Source organism: Diuraphis noxia, unplaced genomic scaffold, assembly GCF_037042655.1.
Source record: "Diuraphis noxia isolate RWA-SAM2 unplaced genomic scaffold, SU_Dnox_SAM2 contig0001, whole genome shotgun sequence".
Classification (NCBI taxonomy): domain Eukaryota; kingdom Metazoa; phylum Arthropoda; class Insecta; order Hemiptera; family Aphididae; genus Diuraphis; species Diuraphis noxia.
The window spans coordinates 44,662,354-44,681,761 of NW_028301711.1; the positions used below are offsets into that span (position 1 = coordinate 44,662,354).

A 19,408-nucleotide genomic window follows, 5' to 3' on the forward strand; every position below is an offset into this window, starting at 1 on the left:
GATTTTATTATTGAAAACTGTGGGGCTATTCAATTCATTGTTAATTCCAAAACCAATGTAAGTAACAATTTTTACATTATAAAATATTTACAATTCCCTATATATGTACACTTAAAACTAAACAATAAACTACAATAATTATATACAGGTGCTTTCAATATATACAGACGTTAACAAGATCATAGAATTTATAAAAATACAAAAATGTGAAGAAGATATTATACAAGGAAATATTTATAACTTAGCATCTAATTTAGTATCTTTAAATTTTAATAAAAAATTAGGGCGAAAAAAATTAGGAACTATAAAAAACAAAACAATAGACATATTCAAAAGTCAAGCAGTAAACAATTATTCACAATTCTTAATATCTTCTAAACAAATAAATTATATACAGACACAAAATAATAATAAATATACAATGCCTCAAAAATTTTCAATAAAATACAAAAGATTCCGCCTCCTACCGAATTCAACATAACTAATATCCATTTTATCACCACCATACAATATTTAGACTATTTCATCTCAAACACAATTATTTACAATAACAAACAACAAATTATTGATGAGTAAGTAAAACAGTGAACATAACTTATTAATGTAACTAATAATAACTAATAACTAATAATTAATAACTAATCTTAATATTTCTATTTACAGTTTCCAAATTTGTGAAAAAATCTTTTTAAAGCTGCAAATAAACAAAAAAAAAAAAATTAATTAAATTACACATTCTTAAATTTATAAATCAAATTAAATATCTAAGTCATGGTATAATTGATAATAATAATCGAAAAATAATGAATTTCTCAAAATTCATTTGTATAAATAATATAAAGTCGCTAGACAAATTGTTTTGTCAATTTGTCAATGATTTGGATCCTTGGTGGCTGAATTATATAATTGATTTATCATATGAAACCACAAGGTAAATATTTATTGACTATTCTAACATCACTAAAATAATTAAAATAAATAATGTAAAATATGAATTTAAAAATAAATAGAATTCATTCAACTAGTACACATACCATAATCATTAATGTTGATGAAGTCCTTCAATTTTCCAGCAATAATGATAATTATGTATTAACTCTTGCCTGCCTGATAAGTATGGAAAATAAACGCACGGTATGCCTTAAAAAAAATATTTAAAATTCATTACATATAATTATTTAAAATTTATTAATAGCATTTTTTTTTTTTACAGTTGTCAAATATTAATGATCATATTCAAATTATAATGTGTATACTAAAGTTTAATTTTATCGACAAAAAGCCGTTGAAAAAACAATTGGAAGAATTAGTGGTTAACAACTATTTAATGATTGAAAATACACAGAAAATTTATAATTTGAATATTGAAAATATCATGAAAAAAATTAATATACATATAAATACAAATATATATGTAAATAAAATAATGTCCATCGGTAGAGAAAATTATTGCATGACAGCCGTATTTTACAATGTAACTTTATTTCTTTTATTCTTATACCAGCAATAATTCATAACTTCAAATTATCTTTTTCATTGTGTATTTGTTTCAGCTGCCATCCATTTTAAATCCTAAACACAAAATAAAGAACCAAAATCAAACTAATAAACCTTATATATTCAACCTATTCCAAAAAAAAATTATATTCATTAAAGAATTCATCAACAACATACTTCACACTCATTTCATAAAATTAACAACCAACACAATAGAAGAAAATTACATCACAGAAATAAATAATTATAAGAAAACTTTAACAAATTTGCTACAGGTCTTACCAAAAAAAAATTATAATTCATCATTTTCAACAGAAGAAATCCTGCAATTCATCAAAAACAAACACACAGTTGAATCAATTCACTACCGGCCTCCATCTACAACAACAGTTCAAACTGTTTATGATTTAAATTCATTTAATAAATTTTAAAAAATATTTTGAATTTCACTTATCTCAATAAAATTACTTTCAAAAGTTTTTATTTTAATGTAAAATAAATACATAATGTTATGAATAAAGTAAATATATAGCTCTGGTAAACTCGGATTTTGATCACCTCGAAGTTCGTTTTCTTGGTCAGATATAAAAGACCAAATAACATTGTTAACATTTTCTTCTCCTTGACTAATAAAATACGATTTTAAAATGGGCCATGATTGTAAAAGTTTATCTATAGCTTTGTACAATAAAAGAAATTTAGTTTTTACATGACGAAGAATCGATACAAATTCTGTATCCATAAAATCAATAAAGTTTTTAAGTTCATGTATTTTTTTAGCACTTAAAATTCAGAATGAATTTTTAAAATTAAATTTTCAACATCATAAGTCAACTTTTGTAAACCAAATTTTGCTGTATTAAGCAAAATATGCATATGACAATGACCCGGTATTAAATATGGTAAATTTAATTGATCTCTTAAATAAACAAAAACCGATTTATTTTTGCCAAATAAAGCAACCGAAAAGCAGTTAAGTTAAAAAATAAAAGGGGTGAACTATTAATTGATATGGAAGATATAAATGATAGACGGGAACTATATAACGGAGAAAGCATCACAGAAGAGACCGACTAAATCGAACAAGAAGGTGAAGTAGGAATAGATTTTAAAGGACCATCAACCTAACCTTAGGTATAAATCATAACAATTTTATGAATTTTCAACTTCATAATTCTATGCGAATTTTCGCTATTTTGACATATTTTGTAAACATTTGAAATTTAAATGCTTATTATAAATAAAAATTGTGACTAACAATTTTTGATTTTCATTTATTACGATAGGCACAACTCATAATAAACCTTGTATTAAATTTTAAAGATTTTTTGGGTAGCCAATTTTTTTTTATAGGCATCTCAAAAAACACTTAGAAAAACCGAAAATTTTAATTGTCTATAAATAGCTTAAAAGTCAAAATATTTTAAAATTTTAATCGTAAATAGATAACGCTAATATGAACTTTTGGTGAAAATTTCGATTATTTACTATTATTCGTTTTTGAATTACAGCAAAATAAAAAAATCTATTTTGTTAAAAACTAATTATGCTTAAATATTCCCATTTTTTAGGGGTTTTCCTGGTGCTTTTGAAAACTGCTGGAAATTTTGACCACCAAAATAATCAACTAGATGGATTTTCCTATTCAAAGAAGGACTGAAATCAAAAATCAAAGTATTTCTACTCAAAAATGTGATGACATAAAAAAATATATATACGTCATTGTAAAATCAATATATTCCTCGCTTCGTTCAGAATCTAAAACAGGGTCAAAAACTGATATTGAAATTGTCAAAAAAAATTATATCACACCCATTTAGTATGATTTAAGAATAGTTTTTAGAAGTTATTGATTATCAAACTATTATAGTAGCTACATGCTTATCACTATTAATGTAGCTAAAATAAATTAAACATACTTTAGTTCATTGTAACAGTACTCAGTAGTCGGTACTTGGTATTTATAAATAATAGTATTCGTTTCTTAATCGGTTAAAACACATTATGTTAACTGAAAAATAGTCACATTAACCGGGAATAAAAATAGGTTTTAAATATTGGTAAATGGTTTAAAGTTCCCAAAATTCCAGGAAAATCACTAGTTTTAAGCTCTGGTAAAAATATACTATTAAATAAATACAATATAAAAAGATATTTAGTTATCAGTTTGGTTTTATTACATATAGGTTCATAATTTTTCAATAATTTTTAGAGTAGATAAAAATACAATAATTTTTTTGTTACAAGTTTTTTTGAGGTTGATATTAAAAATTGTCAAAAATATTGACATGTTACAATATAAATACAAATGACAAAGAAAAAAATTACACATATAGTTGTTACATAAAAAGACAATTATTATAATAAATATGTTTTTAAATGTTATAATTCAAAAGCAAGAACACAGCAAATCTAATTAAAAATATTAATACATTTTGACTTTATAAAAATGTAACATAAATGTAAGTAGTAGTATACTTATATAATTTAAAATACAGTGTGGTGCAGACATAGCCACATACTTTACACCTGAAGAACATTCAATGATTACATAGTTCAGAATCAATTGAATTTTTTTTATACTTAGATAATACCAATGCTAGAATATAGTGGCGTAATTAAGAATTTGGTTTGGAGGAGGATTACATCTACCCCACAAAATATAAAATGTTAGCAATAATAATTTTTTTTTTTCGGAGGGGGGAGGATATATGCCTCTCATCCCCCTTAATTACGTCCTTACTGGAATAAGAATATAACTAGGCGTGCATAATAACAATCATAATAGTTAATTATATGCTGACAGTAGAGCACAAAGTTATTTTGTGCTAGCCTACAAAAGCGACTGATTATATTCTTAATCTGGCACGAGATTACTTTACAATAATATATAACATTGTGAACTTCTGAAAAATATATTTCTGGTTGTACTATACGATTAATTAAGTCTGCACCACCTTGTAGTTGTGTAATAATAATTAATTTGTCATAGAATATTAATACTGATGACTTATTGCCAAAAATATAGAACAAATATTATATAATAAAATAGGTGAATTAAAAAAAAAAACAAACAAATAAAAATATTTTGGTGCTATATAAAAAATTTCACAGAATGTTAAAAATAAATCTAATTATATTATCAAGTAACAGTCAAAGCAGCCCGTTTTGGTGTAGCCTGTGATGATGGGCTGTTTTCAAATGAATCGTCCAGATGTTGTTTGGGACTGTGCACTGGTGGAGATGGTAATGGACCCAGATCAATATCTGCAACTCCGCTATCTCGATTTTCCGAATTGCTATTAACTGATCTAAATATAAAGAGAAAATAATTTTATAAAGATAACAACCTATTTAATATATAGTTTTAAATTTTACCGGTTATTATGACCATGTCTGTGACGCTCAAGTTCAGACTCTATTCTCAAATTTTCCATCTCATCCATCTCACATATTGATTCTCGAATGTCTTCTACAAATTTACAGCGATCATGATCATTTCGTGCATTGAATGTTATCAATAGACGGTTATCTAAACGTTGTGTAAGCTTAATACCAAATTGATAATCTGAAAAAGCAATAATTTTATTAAAATCCGTGTATTCTGTACTTTTAAATTTCAAGTCAAAAATATTCTTACATGGCATTTGAAATAAAGAAACAGTTAGACCATTCAATGGATAACTTTGACGAAATGTATAAGTTACTGAATTTTTCTTTTTGGAAAGTATTTTGGTAATGACTAGAAGATCGTTAAAAAGGAATACCTCTCGTTGGTGAACACCAGGTCGTTCTTTTTTATAAATATCAGCAACTTCATAAAGTCTGCAATAGCAGACTAACCGTCGATGTGGCAACGCTAAATTCTAAAAAAAATTTAATTTCAATTTTTTAATATCCAATAATGCAACCGAAGTGACAAGAATTAAAATATAAAATACAACAGATGAAAAATTGAATCAAATCTAATAAATTTGGATTAGTTGGAAGTTCATAAAATAAGATATATTAAGGCCGCAACTATTATGAAATACAAATAAAAAAAAATGTAAAATAAATTCATTATATATATCATTGTCCATGTAGAGTTTAGAATATAAAATATATTTAATGAATGAAAGGACAAGATTCTGTGAATTATTATTGCATCATGCATACAAAATACATACATAATAAAATTAATTGTGATTCCTATTCAATTTAATTCAACTTACAGGCTTTTTGCCTACTATCGTTGACTGCACTTTCATAACTTGAGTAACATGATCTGATCCAGGTTTAAATTCATTTGCTTTAATTCGTTCATAAATTCCAACTAACATATCTCGATCAATGTCACAACAATCATCAATACCTAAAAAAATTATAAAACAAACATTATAAATATATTATTATTCAGTGTTTCAAACATATTCACCTCTTAGATTTTTGATAAAATCGTTCATTTTCATTCTACGTTCTGGCTTTAGATTAGGTGTATGCAAATCAGTATTAAGCATAATAATTGCAAATGCCAATATAAATACTGTGTCTAAGTTTCTCAATCTTGCAACAACATCTCTGTTGCAGTGACAATATCTATGGCTAAAAACTTCAATGATTCTTTCAATTTTTTGTGCTTCACCAGGCATACGGAAATAAGTTTGAAACTTTCGTAATGCAACATCCACTTGCATACCAGAGAGATCTATTTCTTGAGCAAAATACCTAAAAATCAAAAATTTGAGTTTTACAATAAATTAAAATATGAAAAATTTAAACTTAATTTCTCTTATCTAAAATATATTAATCACACCATAATTATAATCCAAAAATGTAAAACAATAAACATATTAAGTTTTTATACTTTAATTTAATTGAATCATTTTTTAGTTTTTGAAAAGAAAATAATTTTAGAATCGTACAATTATATTTATATTTATTCTAATTTTAAGTTTTATTGATTTTTTTGAATAACATAACTTACTCCAAGGCAGCCGCATTAAATGAATTTTGTAAATCTCCTAAATATTCACCAATCATTTGTTTGCTTAAGCCTTTGCGAGATATTAAAAATCTTGCAACTGCATGAGGGGAATTATCCAAGAATCCTTTGCGTACAAGGTAAATAATACCTTTTGAAGGTTTCTTATTGAAAAGGTTGAGACCAATACGATATTGACGTTTTCTGATTACATCAGAAATCTAAGAAAAAATTTTTTGTATTAAAATTAACAATAAAAAAATCTAAATAATACACAATTTATATGTATTATGTACCTGTGATTTTTTATTCCAAGACACTATAGAATTTGACAACATGGAAGAATCAACAGAAGAATTTGTTTGATTTAAATTGTGTGACTGACTAGAAAGACTACCATCGCTACCTGAAGATTGAACACTTGATAAGCTACCACTATCTGACATTTTGTTCATTGTACCGGTTGCTATGTTTTGATGTTGTTCCCGTAAAGAGCGAAACGATATTGATGAAGTTCGTTTTGGAACTTCTGGAGGAACTTTATTTTTTGAAATATTAGATGGGTAACCAGTTGAGCTCCCTGAAAACATACATGATGAAGAACTACTGCTCCCATACTGATTGCAATCAGAGGCAGAATGTGCTTGTCTATATGTGTCTGAACCATTGTTATGGCTGTTTCCACATAAAAAGTTAGGCATTATCTGATGTGCCACTTGACTAGTGATATCGTCCTGGAAAAAAAATTGTTCAGATGCTGACTCTGAGTTCATTGTACTGACATTGTTTACTTTCATATCGTTATAGGAGTAATTATGCGAGTAGAAGTGAGAACATGAAGATTCCAAGCTGTAATAATAATTTAAATCGCACCGCCCAGATCTAGATCGTGGAAGAGAATTGCACTTGGTTGGTGAATAGCCTGATCGTCTTTCTCTTAATGACCCTGATCTTATACTCAGCTGACTATCATGTGATCGTAAACTTTGTGTATCTTCCAATCGTTTACTAAGTCTTTTTTCAGCTTTTGCCATTGCTGTGATATGAGCAAATTTTTTGACTAGCATATAATGTCTGAATGCTCGTTGAATGACTAGTGCAGCTTGTCTAGCTCTGTCGCCTCCATATTTTCTTTCAAGTAACTCAATCTGCTTTTCAATCAAATCTTGCGACAACTCATACCTTTAAATACATGAAAATGAATTTAGTCATATTGTTTTCATCAGAAGTACAAAAACTTACGAGGCAGAAGTATGAAATTGTTCTGGCTGAACTATGTTGTTTTTGGATATTGTCCCGGTCCAATGATTATATTGTTCACATTGGTTCAAAAAATTTCGATTATTGCTTTTGTCATACTTGTCTTCTCTGAAAAATATAATACATTTTAGTATTAATTAGGTAATCAAAATGTTTTAATATACTTCTAATATTATTGAAATTAGATACCTACTACCTATAAATAATTTACATAAAATTCATAATTAACTAGATTCACAAATCTATATGTTGGAATAAAAAAAGGCCTGCATGTTTGTCTAGAATAATCTTCAAAACTAATTACTTGATTATTTACTAGCAGATTTTTTAAGAAAGAAGCTATTCATACTACATAATTCTAATTTAAAAAAATTATATCAGTAAAATTATTTTTTGAAACTGTAACAATTATAAAAGATAGTATTAAGAAACTGTGATAAACTGAGTAATAATATACACAGTAAAATTAAGTATAATAATTATCAAGGTAAGACAATAAATAATGAATCATTGTTATATCCACAACTTTAAATTTGTTTCAATAAAACTAAAGTGTTATTGAATCCCATAAAATTAAAATAATGTACCTATTAAACATTGAAAATTATGACTTAATAAAGTTGTAGTAGTCATTCAAGGTACCTATCAAACATTTGTAAATATTTAGTCAGTTATTAAAAAGTGAAACTATTGTACTAGCATAAGCCATAAATAATCTATCAATTCATTATTGACTATGGTACCTAACAAATAACACTATTGACATTTTTAATCATTTAAAAAAAATTATTCACACAAAAGAATCTATAAAGAAAATTTGATAGAAAATTCTATAGGTACAAATGTCACTCATACAAATTTAAATGCATAGAAATAAAAATAACTAGATAAAGGTTTTTTTTTATCAATTTAGCACATTTTATTTGCTATAAGAACAAATAAATTTAATTAATTAATTAATAAAAAAAAAAAAACAAATCTAACTTCGAATCTAACCAATTAAGAATTCTAATTAATTGCATTTGGAAGAATGGTAAAAATTTAAAATAATTAATACTAAAATTAGTGTTAGATAATTACTAGAAAAAATTATCATTTGTAGTGCCATATAGAGATTTTTTATTAGTAAAAAAACCCTTGATTGGGTGAGAGCTTATAAATTTAGGGAAAATGGATGTTCAAGATTTTAACAGAATAATAGAGAAGTGTAATAAAATATAATATTGCAAATTGCAAATTGGAAATGTAACAAAACGATAAGTATAATGTGTACATGTTTACCTGGTGGTGGTGTCATGGGACATCATGCGCTGATCGTAGAGTTCCATATCAAATTTAAGACGGCTGACTTCACTGAGCAACATGTCCCTTTCATTCATCACCAGGTTCAGCTGTGTTCTCAATTCGTAAATCTCTTGGCACTGTTGATTGATGATGTCCATGCTCTCCTCCAACGGAATGCCAACGTCGTACGTTGCGTGAGCGCTGTGCACCTGACGGCAGCCCAATCCATTGGTGGGCTTTTGTAATCGCTTGTTATCGTCGCACATATCCTAGCGACTACTGTCACATAATATCATTCCCTATGGAAGGGTCGAGGGCGGAAACTCGTGGAGACGTCGATGGATCTCAATACGACCAGTACGATGTTACCTCCGTCGTCGATTTCGATTTTGCAGCGGATTGGAGATACTTTGATCGGTGGATGGCAAAAGCGGCTGGATGAAACTCAGCAGCACAAATGGGCGACCCAAACAAAACACTGACGGGAAGACTTCGGTGAGTTACCGTGTCATAGTTGATAACAACTGATATTGTTGTTATTATTATTATTATTATATAATCAAATACATAACATCATTATTGCATAAAACGCACTCGACGATCGAGTTCACAGAACGAATGGTACTGCAACTGACAATAATAACAATTAATTTAAATACAACAATAACAAAAGCATTACAGTTTACAATTAAACATTAAACGTCGTGCCCGATTCTAAAGACGGACGACGGCGACGTTATCTCACGTGCCCACTCACTGGGAGGGATCGGCAGTGCTGTTGGTCAGTGCGCGGTATACGGTAACCTTGATGTTATTGCCTCCCGGCAGCGATTCGCCAATAACACACGCGCACACATAACGCACACACACACACACACATACATACACACACACATACATACATACACACACACACACACACACACACACATACATACATACACACACATACAAATGCACACGAACGACGACGACGACGACGCTGCCGCCGTCGCTCGCACAACACACAATAATCCATAATGCTGTCCACACACCGCCACTCCTCCGCCACAGATGTCCAACTATCCATTTAGGGGCATCTGCTGCCGCCGCTACCCGTAATGCTATAATATTATTATCTGAACACGCTGTAGCTACACAAGACGACTGTAATAATATTATTATTTTTTATTTTTACCTGCTGTAGATAGGTTGGGCCAAAACTGGTTGTTCTTGTCGTATATATACACACACCTTTAGGTATATAAAGTATTTGTGTGTATACGGGGACCTACCGCTATGATGGTTTTACGAGAGACGAAAAATATTTTAGGACAATGTTCTCGTATATACACACTAATGAGTGTGTAATGTGATTTATTCAGACGGCCTTCTGCGGTGACACATTTTTTACTTATCGAATGATCCGAAGTCCGATAATATTAATATTTTCACGATATACCATTATAATATTACGTGCACATAAAATACCTAACATGATTTCACGTGTTGTAACGTGCTGCGTGCGGCACACATGCACACGAGTACGGTATAGTTGGTATAGTTAGTTTAATATTATATTGACATTGACTTATATAATCTATACAAATAAAAACGAAACGATATTTTGCTAGTGACGCCAATTGCTTGATTAATTTTTTTGTTCTTCAAATGTCCTCAATAGTTAAAAGAAGGTTTTAAAAGAGAAAAACTTAAGAAAAGTTGTCCCGAAAATTGAAAAATTTGAGGAAAACTGAAAAACATTATTCTATAAATTGTTTTTTTCTTATATTTGCCAGGTTACTTCCCGATAGATTTTATTATTTTAGGCAATAGGTAGTAGAGATTAAAATATTTTTTCTACATTAATGTTTGCCATTGGTTATTCTTATTCAGGCAGATGAGGTGCAAATAATGCATCGAATCATCGCGTTATTGATCTCGAATTATACAATTATTTCTCAAAAAAATTTAAATGAGAGTTTATTCATAAAAAAGATTCTTTTATATGTCTGTTGTGTTTATATAGGTAGTGTCAGTAACCCACTTATAGCCTATGTCCTATACTGTACCTACAGCAGCGAGCGATATCCACTTTCCCGCTTTTTATTTTTACAATTAAACAAAATACTATTGTATACCAAAAACTCAAAAGATAATTTCAATATATTAACCTATTACAATTATTTATAACTACAAAGGTATTGATTTCACAATGATGATGAAATATGTATATATAATTTATTTTATTATGTGTATCTATAATCACTTTATGATGATCTAAAAATGTGTGATTTTTAACTTTAAGCTTGGTTTCTGGTATCAGATATATAAGTAATTAGTATACTTTTTGAGGTCAAAAGTAAAAGGTCAATACAATAATACTTTTGAAAATTCTTAAATTTAAGCTAAATAAAGGTTTAATGTACCTAATTTAAACACACACATAATATATATATATATATATATATATATATATATAAATATGATCTGATATAATTTATAAATCTAATATTTTTATGGTATATAGTAATTAATTAAAATACATTTTAATAAGTGCAGGTACTACTCAAAAATTGAAAAAATATATTCAAATGTATAATTCGGAATTGGTAAATAAAAAAAAAAAATACTTTGGTTCATTCCAAAAATATTTACGTTATCTTGAATGAAACTATTTTTGTTCAAGTTCACTTTTTCACGATGAACGCTCTTCATACACAAGAACTTATCTCATATCCTAAAAGTTAATAATTTTATTTTATTTTGTCAATATATTATGCTAATATTTATTGAATTATAAGTTTACATAATTTTTCTTGGAAGGGGCAAGTGCCTCGTCTTTCCCACCTCCCCGTGGGTGCCAATGAGGCCATGACAATGGATTTGGCACATATACGATATTGGTTTTGATGTAACTACATAGGTGAATAATAAGTGATATAGCCAATAGATAGATGATGCGTTTTACACCCTCAAGTTCTTAACTCGACACATTCATCGCTTTACTATGAGACTGACTAACAGGAAATGTCGCAGTTTTTCGTTCACTAGTCAAATGAATACGATATGGACGCCGGACTCAATTACTCAAAAAGTCTGAGGCCTCGATCTGTATACTTTCAGAGACCTCATTGTATCAGCAGGTACCTACAACGACCTATATTATCTACTGACGTCACTCGTCGGCCAGTCTTAACGTATTTTGGTAAATTATGCTTATGCTTATTGAATTTTAATGGCCCCTGAAAACTTCTTGAATTTCTGACGTGATCCTCCAATTGATTGGTGACCCTTTACCGGCCTTACCAGTGACTACTGCTAGCTGTTCAAGGACTAAATTATATTATATTGACGTCTACTGTCTAGACAAATTAATATGCTACTATATGCTAATATTCTACCGCCGTTATTGACATTTTTATTTATTTAGAATTGATCGTGTTTTCATATTTCAATCACACTGTCATATAACTTACTGAATGCAAGGGTGTGCATTTGTATCAAATATAACTTATAGAATAATAAATAGACGATAAATTTATATTTTACAAATTTGTTATTGTATTGGTTTACGGTTTTGTAACACAAATACAATTTTAAAAGCATTAGTTCTATATCGTTTAAAGTTATATATATAATGTATTATAAATGTATCTATATATGTTTCCATTTTCCGTAGTAGAGTATTTTTCTCTTCATATTTTCGACGCCTTAAAACGCCAATCTTAACTTGTATGAGAATTGAACCAATTAATGTTAACTTTGCTCTTCAATCAAATTATTTGGATGCTGGAGCAGTGGAGTATACTCTACAAGACCTATGTAATCGGTGCATATTATAAGTTGCGAGGTTAGTACGTACTGCAGTTATACTTTTTGAGAGACAACTTAGCTACAAGACAATCCAATTAACCATATAAAAAAAGACGCTTTAAAAATCTATTTTCTTACTTACCTCTAATATATATTATGCCTATATGGTTATATTTATGCCTATTTTTATTATTTACTAAAATAGTATTATAAGCAGCTGCTTATTTGTGACTTGTGAGAACTTGTAGTTATATTAATGCTTGCCGCATTTCGTGTTTTTTTGAAAAATATATTTTTTTTTACAACTATTTAAACTTACAAGTTTCTGGTTAATATAAATGATAATATAAGTACCTAATACACTTTTTATCAATTATATCTACATAATTATTGCACATTTGGTCGAGTGAGTGTTTTAATAAATAATAAAAGTGTTTTGTACACGAGTACGGAGTCAGTTTATTATATTATTATTGCAAATAAATACGCGTACGATGTAACTATAATTATTTTAAAAACTTGTAGACTAGTCGACGGTGGGGACCAAATTTCTTGCTTGGTTCTATTGATTCTATATGTATAATATTAAAATATATTGTATGTAACTATATAGTATTATAGTCTATACTAATCTCTAGACGTTTTAGATAGCTGACCTGATCTTAATATACATAAATTTAAATTATGTTTTTCGCAGTAGAATTAATTGATTGTAGCAGCTTATAATTATAATAATTGCTTTTAATTTTTTTATTTTCTCCAAACATTCCAAGCACATGCTATTATGCTTATTATATTGTGCAGGATGATAATACCATATAAAGTATTTTCTAGTGCCAGAAATAATGTAAGTTAAAAGTTATAACCAAGGTCCAGGACTCGTAACTTTTTTTGAGAGAGTGAGAGAGAGAGAGGTCCTAGAGAATAGAGATACAGATACCTAATATTAAGTGAACAATAAATTTATCTCAAAAATTCGACAAAGCTAAAACTAAATATGAAATTTTATGCAAAAAAAAATTATTAAGTACTAGAACATTTTACTTTACTACAACATTCTTTAATTAATTTTTAATGTATGTATATGGACGATAAAATACGAAAAATAATTAAAATAGAAATAAAAATTTTAAATAAATAATAATACGGAAATATAGATAGAAATAGATTATACTAAATAAGAGATTAGAACATAGATATTGTATGTTTAGAAGATTATACTAAGACTATGACCTTTATTGTAGAGTGAATCAGGTGGTATATAGACGCGTACCTATCCAAAGTTTACTTCGGGAGGAGATATTAACACGTTGAAGGTTTAATAAATTATTATGATAATTGATAAACCGACAAACCATAGTAGTTTAAATTTATTCATTGTATATGTATTAAACACTATCAGTTAGCTAAATATATTATACGCATCTGCACATTGTAAGTAGTGTATCAGTAGATTACATTTTACATTTTTGTGATCTGTTCAATAATAAATAATATTAAAAGTCGCTCATTAAAGTTTAAGAAGTATACCCTAATGCCTAATAATAATATTTAATAGACATAATAAATAAGAATATTATTAATATATCTATTCTTTTATTAGTAATAGAATTAAATTGGATATGTAGGCTTCGGCCTGTAGTAATATAATATTAATATTATATAACGCATTTTTATATATCTATCAATAATTTTAGGTACTATATAGTTACGGCACTTGAAAATAAATCAAACAGCAGAAAATGAGAAATGGATTACATATCATTTCATAAATTTTGCTGAAGGGAGTGCTACTAAAGTACTATATAGTCTTCTTAACCATATTTCACCATATACCTATATTTTTATTGTATATATTTAATGTGATGTCACTAATTATAATTTTCGTGGGTACTAAATTGCGCAGACTACATAATACCAATTATAAAAAATTAAATCTCTTTTATAATTTTTATTTTATATTATTAATATAATAATATATTCTAAAAGGCTCGTTTAGCCCAGTAACTAGGTAATTTAATTCAAATATTAAATGATGAATCATTGCATACCTATGAAAAACGAATCTAAACGAAGACTATGTCTGTGTCGGTTTATATTTCAATAAGTATAATAGGGAGGTTATATTAATAAATATTATTAATATTAATATTATATTTTATGTCAAATGAGTCAAAATAACTATTTTAAAAATTAGACCTTTTGTCCATTTCATATAAGATAGGCATACTATTTATTAACGATTATTCATTTTTAAGTTAAAAATGGCAAAATAAAAATCATTTTAGTCAAAAACTATGGTTTTGAATGTTTTGGTTGAAATTTTTGATATCTATAAACATGTTGTCTCCGTCTTACAATTGTTCAAAGTTCAACATACCACAATAGGTTTTGTGTGGGATAGAAGATGGAACCACACAGGGAAGCTTTAGAGCAGTGGCGGCCAAATGATTTTGTCATGAGAGAGGAAGGCATCCGGGCATATAACTGATTTTTAACATGCACCATTTGATTGTTAAAAATATAATTTATGGTTATCAGATCTTGAATGAATAATATACACAATATAAAATTTAAAAAATGATTTAATTTTCAACTTTGATGGCGATTTCTAATACCAAATTTGATCTAGTTAGTACTTTTAAGAAGTCAATATTGAATATTAACAGTATTTTTTAAAATAATCAGGAAACCGAAAAAAATATTATGAGTACCTACTCTATGTCTTACAAATTTCCTATATGAAAAAACTGTTTGCACAGGAAACAGCCGAGAGGCTACAATTTATTATAACAGAGAAACGGAATTTCCACCTCATTAAAAGTTATTCAAGTTTTAAAAACAAAAAAATAATAGATGAATCCACCCCATGGACTTTTTTTTATAATGTACACACACAAAAAAAAAAAACATTTATTTATTCATTGGCCATTGCTCGTTCGTTCTGTTCAGAATATACATCGATAAACCACATATTAGAATAATTTAATGATGAGGTTTTATAATGAGTAATGTCATAATCAAAACTATAATATAGTTAGGTATGTTATAAATATAATGTTATATCTCAGAGGTGGCCACTGACCAGTCGCCAGTGATAAGAGCCGTGAGCTGCGCAGTAGGTATAATGAAAAATATTAAATAGGTATGTGAGAGCCGGGAGCAAAGAAAAAAGGTTCTCAATATTACTTATTGTAAATTATTTACAATATTAGATAGGTACAATAAAATATGTAGGATTCCCGAATGCAAAAAAAATATCATAACTTACAATAATTGAATGTCAGATTAAATTTTGTTTTCAAAATACTTATTAGAAAAAAAGAATGTTTTACGTCTTATAAACCGTGTCATAATTAACCTAACCTATGATAAGGCGAGTCGCATGGCCCTATGACGCTAGCGAGTAGCGGTGGTTTGGCCACCTCTGATATATTATATTTTGTGAATAATTAACATGTACGCATAGAATAACAACATATACATTCCAATAGTTTTAGCCGTTTTAGGTGTATATCACGTATTCATATTTTATATAATTTATCTCGTTTTATCTAAATTCCTTACGCACGTACCTACCCAAGATTTAGATAGTTAGTTATTTCTGAATTATATTAGGTACCTATATCGTATATACAATCTAAATAATATCATAACATTAACTAGGTATTGAAATTTTGTTTGCCGTATATATTGTGGACAATCATTAACCTTATTTTATAATACTTATAGTAGGAACTAGGAAAATATTCTTTTGAGTGATAAGCAGTTAATTTAGGTAAAATCATGCTGAGGCCATATTAACTTGTGAATCACAAGTAGGTACGTTTGTTTTAATTTATAATAAAAGTCAGTGGCGGACTGGCCCTAGGTGCTAAACTGCTAAAGTGCGATCGCACCCCGGGCCTATTGTAAAACTATGAAAGTTATAAATGTTGAAAATAATTACTTTATTATTAGGTATTTGCCATCCATAATAATTTATTCCTATTCATTTTTATTTATCATCAAAACATTATAATATAAAAATAAAATGTAAAATTTGCTGAAAATTAAATAGAAAAATGCATTAATTGGTTTTTTTTATTTTATAATATATTGATAGGGCCCTAAAAATGTTTCAGCACCCCGGGCCTTTTCATTCCAGTCCGCCACTGATAAAAGTGTTTCCTAAATAAAAATTATTTTAGACATTCTAGTATTCTTCTTAGAAAATTTTGATTTTTAAACTGAACATCGCTAGAATGTACATATTTTGAGTGGATGAAGTTCTTTTTATTTAATTTAACTTAGTTGCTATCCACAGAACTTCCAAGTCAATGCGGTTCAGAAAGCTCAATCGTAAAACAGATAAACATTTGCCATAGTATTTCATATGTATCATACAGGAAAAATGTTGCCTAAATTAAATCATAGTTGGGAGTTAGGCCAGTGCTTTAGAGGGTATGAATGATAAGCTTTATGGTTTAGTGTCTAATGTTAAGATGGTTGGTGTGCAAATGAAGATAGAAATTAGTTTTTTGAAATGGCCAAGTATTTAACTCATGTCATGTCTGTAATTGACCACATATTAAGCTACATTATTATTTTTTTTTACCTCAACCAATTAAATAAATGAAGTGTAATATAGTAGTCAACTGAGATAGATATAGATTTATAACCAATGACAAATGATTAGGTTAAAAATTGTAACATCCAAGATATTGTTCATAAAAATAATGTACATGTCAATCTTAAACAGTGCTGAATAGTGCTTAAATTAATCTCTCATTTAGGTTTGAATCATATAATATAATAAATAATAATGTCTTGATGTAAGTTATTTAAAATATAGGAAAATTATGTGTCAAACATATAGTTAAAGTAAATAGTAATTAAATACCAAAATTGAAAACAATGCAAATTGAGACAAGCTGTTTGGAATTAACTATACATCATATTAGTATTTGCATAATTAATTTATGTATATTTAGGTCTATAGATCAGCAGTTCCCAAATTTTTTCATTCAAGGCTCCCAAATAATTAAACATTTTTTTCATGCCTCCCTCAAATAATATTCAATAAAATAAGTTAAAAATTGTTTAATATATAATATTTGTTATTTTTAAATTTAAATTTTGATGACAAAAAAAAAGTAAACTTAATATTTTATTCTATACAAAATAATTAATACGAACAATGTGCTTGTTTTTCGTTTATACATTTTTCAAAATTAGGAATTAATGTAGTTACTGCAACACGCATTTATTTTTCCACAGTGAGTTTGGACCAATATTTTAAAATAACAATATGAATAAAATTCCAAACTGCGTGCTGCACCACTCTTGTTAAGGTCTCCACCCAAAAGAGGCGCATCACACGGTTTGGGAACCGCTGCTATAGATAATTATGCAAATAAATGTCTTAAATGTTAGTGCATTACTATAATTTAAGGATAGTTAGGGTATTAGGTATAACGCACCATTATATGCATACAACTAGAGAATTTAAACAGTGATCAAAATTAAATTTTAATTTTAAACAAAATAAAAAATATTCTGATTGGATTTATATACAAGGAATGCCATACCAATGAAGAATAATCGTTTTGTTCTAATTAGTAGTTTACACAAATTTGATTCTCAAAATTAGCAAGTGTCAGTAGCACAAAAAATTATAGAAAATATTCTGAACCAACAAATATTTAAGCCCAAAATAAGCACTTTCTTAAGCTTTTACCAAAATCTAAATTACGAGCAAAACTAATAAAAATATTTTTGGTTTTTATCAACTAGAAAATTGTCTGTCACCAATTTGAGAATTTAAGAAAGCTAATGCGCTTAAACACACTGGGCTGACTAAAATTGTTTCTTCTGCGCATTCCCATTCAACAATCTGCCAAAGAACAGCCAGTTTCATAACAATTGACACGAAAGGTATGCATAATTTTCACATTTTTTTTGCTGGATAGAGTAAGTTAGAAGGGTTTAAACAATTTAAATATAATTTTCATTTTTTTTGTAAGATGTGTTGGTCATTAATAATAAGTAATTTAAATACTGTCAGTATTCATGATTAGATTGCTAGCTTGCTATTTTCTAAAAGTATCAACTTTAGATAGAGCAAAATTTGTTTTCCAGGTACATAAAATCTTCTTTTTTTCTATTGATTTTCAGGTATCTCGAAGAAAATTACTCATTACAAAAATTATAAAGGATTAAATATTAGAGAGTTTGATACATTGGTTTCAATTTATATTAGGTTAAGACTTTAAAAATTAAAAATAAATTGCTGTACATTTAATGGGTATTCAATTGTTTTGGGGTAGCATTTATGTTTAACAAAATTTATGTTTCAAACCTCAAAAATATTATTCTCTAAGACTTGTTTAACATTGATTTTATTGTTTATATTCTATGGCTACTTCAAAAAAATATAAACAGTGTTGTATGAATGAGTTGTCTCAATAATACACACGAGCAAGAGAAATATCAAATATTACATTGACGTGCTATTAAGACAAAATATTTGTGATCAAATAGATATTTAATTCTAACCCCAGATACTTGGCATTGTATTGATAAAGACTTTCATAATATTTAAAATGTTATGACTGTTTTAAATTCCAT

The 19,408-nt window shown here is 27.8% G+C and overlaps 2 protein-coding genes and 1 long non-coding RNA gene across 5 annotated transcripts; 2 read left to right on the forward strand and 1 right to left on the reverse strand.

The window, feature by feature from the left end:
- The first annotated feature begins 691 nt into the window (after window positions 1–691).
- LOC107165203 (uncharacterized) lies at window positions 692–5,305 on the forward strand. 2 transcript variants are annotated; one of them, XM_089217995.1, is made up of 5 exons: window positions 692–931; window positions 1,011–1,134; window positions 1,214–1,474; window positions 1,554–2,587; window positions 3,069–5,305. In XM_089217995.1, the coding sequence occupies exons 1-4, from the start codon at window positions 804–806 to the stop codon at window positions 1,926–1,928; spliced, it is 888 nt and encodes a 295-aa protein (XP_089074121.1). In that variant the 5' UTR covers window positions 692–803; the 3' UTR covers window positions 1,929–2,587; window positions 3,069–5,305. The 2 variants fall into 2 exon arrangements, with proteins under 2 accessions (XP_089074121.1, XP_089074122.1); XM_089217996.1 differs by having other exon boundaries at window positions 1,074–1,134.
- On the reverse strand, window positions 3,652–9,800 carry siz (Brefeldin-resistant Arf-GEF family protein schizo). 2 transcript variants are annotated; one of them, XM_015513338.2, is made up of 10 exons: window positions 9,002–9,797; window positions 7,703–7,828; window positions 7,252–7,642; window positions 6,757–7,194; window positions 6,464–6,681; window positions 5,915–6,204; window positions 5,712–5,851; window positions 5,138–5,363; window positions 4,876–5,065; window positions 3,652–4,808 (listed from the first exon to the last, which is right to left on the reverse strand). In XM_015513338.2, the coding sequence occupies exons 1-10, from the start codon at window positions 9,268–9,270 to the stop codon at window positions 4,640–4,642; spliced, it is 2,457 nt and encodes an 818-aa protein (XP_015368824.1). In that variant the 5' UTR covers window positions 9,271–9,797; the 3' UTR covers window positions 3,652–4,639. The 2 variants fall into 2 exon arrangements, with proteins under 2 accessions (XP_015368824.1, XP_015368823.1); XM_015513337.2 differs by having other exon boundaries at window positions 6,757–7,642; window positions 9,002–9,800.
- Window positions 9,801–16,322: 6,522 nt separating this feature from the next.
- Window positions 16,323–19,096, forward strand: LOC149060755 (uncharacterized). Its single transcript, XR_016192467.1, has 3 exons — window positions 16,323–16,621; window positions 18,575–18,715; window positions 18,956–19,096. It is a non-coding gene; the product is annotated as an uncharacterized LOC149060755 (long non-coding RNA).
- The last annotated feature ends 312 nt before the right edge of the window (window positions 19,097–19,408 follow it).